Source organism: Oncorhynchus nerka, unplaced genomic scaffold (assembly GCF_034236695.1).
Source record: "Oncorhynchus nerka isolate Pitt River unplaced genomic scaffold, Oner_Uvic_2.0 unplaced_scaffold_9354, whole genome shotgun sequence".
NCBI classification, from domain to species: domain Eukaryota; kingdom Metazoa; phylum Chordata; class Actinopteri; order Salmoniformes; family Salmonidae; genus Oncorhynchus; species Oncorhynchus nerka.
The window spans coordinates 1-4,127 of NW_027031966.1; the positions used below are offsets into that span (position 1 = coordinate 1).

Below are 4,127 nucleotides of genomic sequence, written 5' to 3' on the forward strand. Positions count from 1 at the left end.
CTGCCACCACTGTGGTTTACCGTAGGGATTGTGCCAGGTTTCCTCCAGATGTGGCGCTGGCATTCAGGTCAAAGAGTTCAATCTTGGTTTCATCAGACCAGAGAATCTTGTTTCTCATGGTCTGGGAGTCTTTAGGTGCCTTTTGGCAAACTATAAGCAGCTGTCATGTGCCTCTTTACTGAAGAGTGGCTTCAGTCTGGCCACTCTACCATAAAGGTATGATTAGTGGAGTGCTGCCGAGATGCTTGTCCTTCTGGAAGGTTCTCCCATCGCCACAGTAACTCTAGAGCTCAATCAGAGTGAACATCGGGTTCTTGTTCACCTCCTGACCAAGGCCCAACTCCCCAGATTTCTCAGTTTGGCCAGGCGACCAGCTCTAGCCAGAGTCTTGGTGGTTCCATACTTTTTCCATTTAAGAATGATGGAGGCCGCTGTGTTCTTGGGGACGTTCCATGCTGCCGAAATGTTTATCGTACCCCTTCCCCAGATCGGAGCCTCAACGCGATCCTATCTTGGGGCTCTTCGACCTCATGGCTTGTTTTTGCTCTGACGTGCACTGTGAACTGTGGGACCTTATATAGACAGGTGTGTGCCTCCTTCAAATCATGTCCAATCAATTGAATTTACCAAAGGTGGACTCCAATGAAGTTGTAGAAACATCTAAAGGCTAATCAATGGAATCGTGATGCACCTGAGCTCAACTTCAAGTCTCATAGCAAAGGGTCTGAATACTTCTGTAAATAAGGTATTTCTGTTTTAATTTTTAAATAAATTTACTTAAATTTCTAACAATCTGTTTTAGCTTTGCCATTATGGGGTCTTGTGTGTAGATTGCTGAGGATTTTTATTTATTTAATACATTTTTGAACAAGGCTGTAACAAAAGAAAATGTGGAAAAAAGTAAAGGGGTCTGAATACTTTCCAAAGGCAGTGTATAAACAAACGGTGCCTAGGCGTAAAGTTGCGGCGTCATTACTTCACAGGAGAGCCATTTGAATGTACACTTAAAAAACAAATCTAAATATGTTTTTTAGGCAGAAATGCCTACTGGAACATGTGGACTTTCATGTGCCTTTATTACAAACTTGTATGCCATCTGTATATACAAATACAATTGTTAATTAAGAGCCTAGTTGGTTTAGCCATGAAAAAGATAGGAACCTTCCTGTTAGGCATGTTTGGCTGAGATAATGGGTGGGCTGGACATGCCGAGAGATGAGTTTGGATCGGTCTGCCATGTAGCACGCTCCTGTCTATAACAGAAGCTGGTCAGTATGTGTAGGTAATCCTTTCTAACGCTGGATTTTTTCAAAAGATATCACAAAGTGGAATTGAAAAGGTGTTGCTCTCCACTTTCTGGAGGACCGAGTTTTGAAATCAGTGGAATGCCCAGTGGAATTGGAGTATGATGGCTAAGGATATGGAGACATTTCTGCCGTTTGAAATGGAGTTGAAAATGGAAAGGAGTTGAAAAGAGGACACAGAAGACTGTTGCATAAAACACCTTTCTCCGGATTACATCTTCAAACTAAGGGCAACCATGGCATCCGTGACAGAGAGGGAGAAACGTCCATCCATGTATACGACTGGGTAAGATAGTCTAGCTAGCTACATTTTCAGATATTGCACATTTTCATTTTGTCAGAAAGTTATTTTAATTTCAAGTTAAAGTATATTATTAGCTAGCTAACATTAGCTCGCTAGCTAATGTTAGGTGTAATATTATTACAACATGCAATAAAGTACCTTTCTTCATTGTGGTAGGTTTTGTATTTTCTTTGGAGCCAACAGCTTCTGGAATGACAACATCATGCTCAATATTTTCCAATAAAAGTCAAGCATGCAGTTAAGTTATTAATAATGCACTACAAAACCACAAGCGTTTAACTACAACTAATAGTAAGCATCTACTCAAGTTAACATTTGTGAAAAACAGTATTACCTTTCTTGGAAGTGCTTGTGGTTGTCTTGGTAGTGCTTGTCTTGGCTTTTTCTTTGGAGATTGAAGGCTCTAAAACCATAATATATCCACAGTTAGAATATATGTTAATTCATCAAATTGAATATCTGGATCTAAGTTCTTTTTACCTTTCTTCGTAGGAGTTATTTGGTCCTTTTCCACAGGCCCTGAAACAATGAAAAACGAAATATACTCATCATTCAAAATACACTATTCATACAACTCAGTGTTGCAACTAAATCTATTCGTTACCTTTCTTGGCAGCTGTTGTTTTAGCTTTATCTTTGGAAACAACAACCTCTGAAACAAAGAACGCAGACCAAAAAATTACATTCACCCACTGAACAACTCTAAAAGGAAAACCTATTATAACATGTCTGGAAATAAATCCACTCAAAACACAGTCAAATTATTCACACCTCTTTTCTCTGCCGCTTTTGTTTTCTCTTTTGCTGATGGAAAACGTTTTGATTAAATTATTATCCAGTAAATTACATGCAAGATCAAAACAATGAAAGACGATATACTTGTTTGTATAATATTTCTAATGGCAGGTTTCTGCCCCACACACCGTTACGACGGATACATTTTACCTGTCTCGGGTTCTTTAGATAGCTTCTCCTCTGTCACTGCAGGAGATAAAAGTGTTAAAACAGTTAAACAGCATGTTTCCAATTGTCATTGTATCTAACTGAAAATAATCTATATTTAGTTTGATGAACTTTTGCATTGCTGTTTGGTTACCTTTCGTTGTAGGGATGGGTCTTATAGTGACAACTCTAGCCATGGCTTTTACCATTGGCACCACTACATTTGTGTGGTTCCCTTTCCTCATAGTGGGGACTCTCGGAGTGGCTTTCTCTTTTAGGGGCTCGGGTTCTGAAACAACTGGTGCAAAGAAAACTTTATTATTACATTATGTACTCATAAAGCATACCAATAATAATCTCCTTGATTGAAAAAGTTAATTAAGACAAGTTGGGATTAAGAAGCGCTGTACCATTCTTTACAAGCGACCATTCAGCTTTGGCTTTTGCAGCACGAAGTTCTGAGATAAACAAGACATGTGAGAAGTGTTTCACTACAACTAATAGTCAGCATCTACTCAAGTTAACATTTGTGAAATACAATATTACCTTTCTTGGAAGTGCTTGTGGTTGTCTTGGTAGTGCTTGTCTTGACTTTTCTTTGAGATTGCAGGCTCTAAAACAATAATATATCCACAGTTAGAATATATGTTAATTCATCAAATGAAATTACTTGATCTAAGTTGTTGTTACCTTTCTTCATAGGAGTTATTTTGTCCTTTTCCACAGGCTCTGAAACAATGAAAATACATAATATGCTCATCATTCAAAATACATTGTTCATACAGCTCAATGTTACATTGTGAATCCCATAGCAACTATATTCCTTACCTTTCTTGGCAGCTGTTGTTTTAGCTTTATCTTTGGAAACAACAACCTCTGAAACGAAGAACACAGACCAAACACGTAATTGCACCCACTGAACAACTCTAAAAGGAAAATGTATACAGTGACTAAGGAAATAATTCTGACCTCTTCACTATTTCCACATTTGACTAATTATGTTATAGGCTTATTCTAAAATTGATTAAATATTTTTTTCCCCCTCATCAATCTACACACAATGACAAATCAAAAATAGGTTTTAAGAATTTGTTGCCAATTTATATTTAAAAACATTAATATCACATTTACATAAGTATTCAGACCCTTTACTCAGTACTTTGTTGAAGCACCTTTGGCAGTGTTTACATCCTTGACTATTGGGTATGACTCTACAAGCTTGGCACACCTGTAGTTGGGGAGTTTCTCCCATTCTTCTCTGCCAGGTTGGATGGGGAGTGTCGGTGCACAGCTATTTTCAGGTCTCTCCAGAGATGTTTGATCAGGTTCATGTCCGGGCTCTGGCGGGCCACTCATGGACATTCAGAGACTTGTCATGAAGCCACTTCATGTTGTCTTAGTTGTTTGTTTAGGGACGTTGTAATGTCGGAAGTTGAACCTTCACCCCAGTTGGAAGTCCTGAGCACTCTGGAGCAGAGTTTCATCAGGGATCTCTCTGTACTTTTCTCCTTCATCTTTCCCTCGATCAGGACTAGTTTCTCAGTCCCTGCCGCTGATCAACGTCCCCACAGCATGAT

The 4,127-nt window shown here is 38.9% G+C and overlaps 1 protein-coding gene across 1 annotated transcript; it reads right to left on the minus strand.

The window, feature by feature from the left end:
• Window positions 1-1,746: 1,746 nt before the first annotated feature.
• LOC135565957 (FK506-binding protein 4-like) lies at window positions 1,747-3,140 on the minus strand (the record flags this gene model as incomplete). Its single annotated transcript, XM_065013920.1, has 8 exons — window positions 3,097-3,140; window positions 2,705-2,848; window positions 2,554-2,589; window positions 2,380-2,412; window positions 2,213-2,260; window positions 2,089-2,127; window positions 1,943-2,011; window positions 1,747-1,794 (listed from the first exon to the last, which is right to left on the minus strand). Coding segments are annotated over exons 2-8 (364 nt in total), but the record flags the coding sequence as incomplete, so codon positions are not given.
• Window positions 3,141-4,127: the final 987 nt, after the last annotated feature.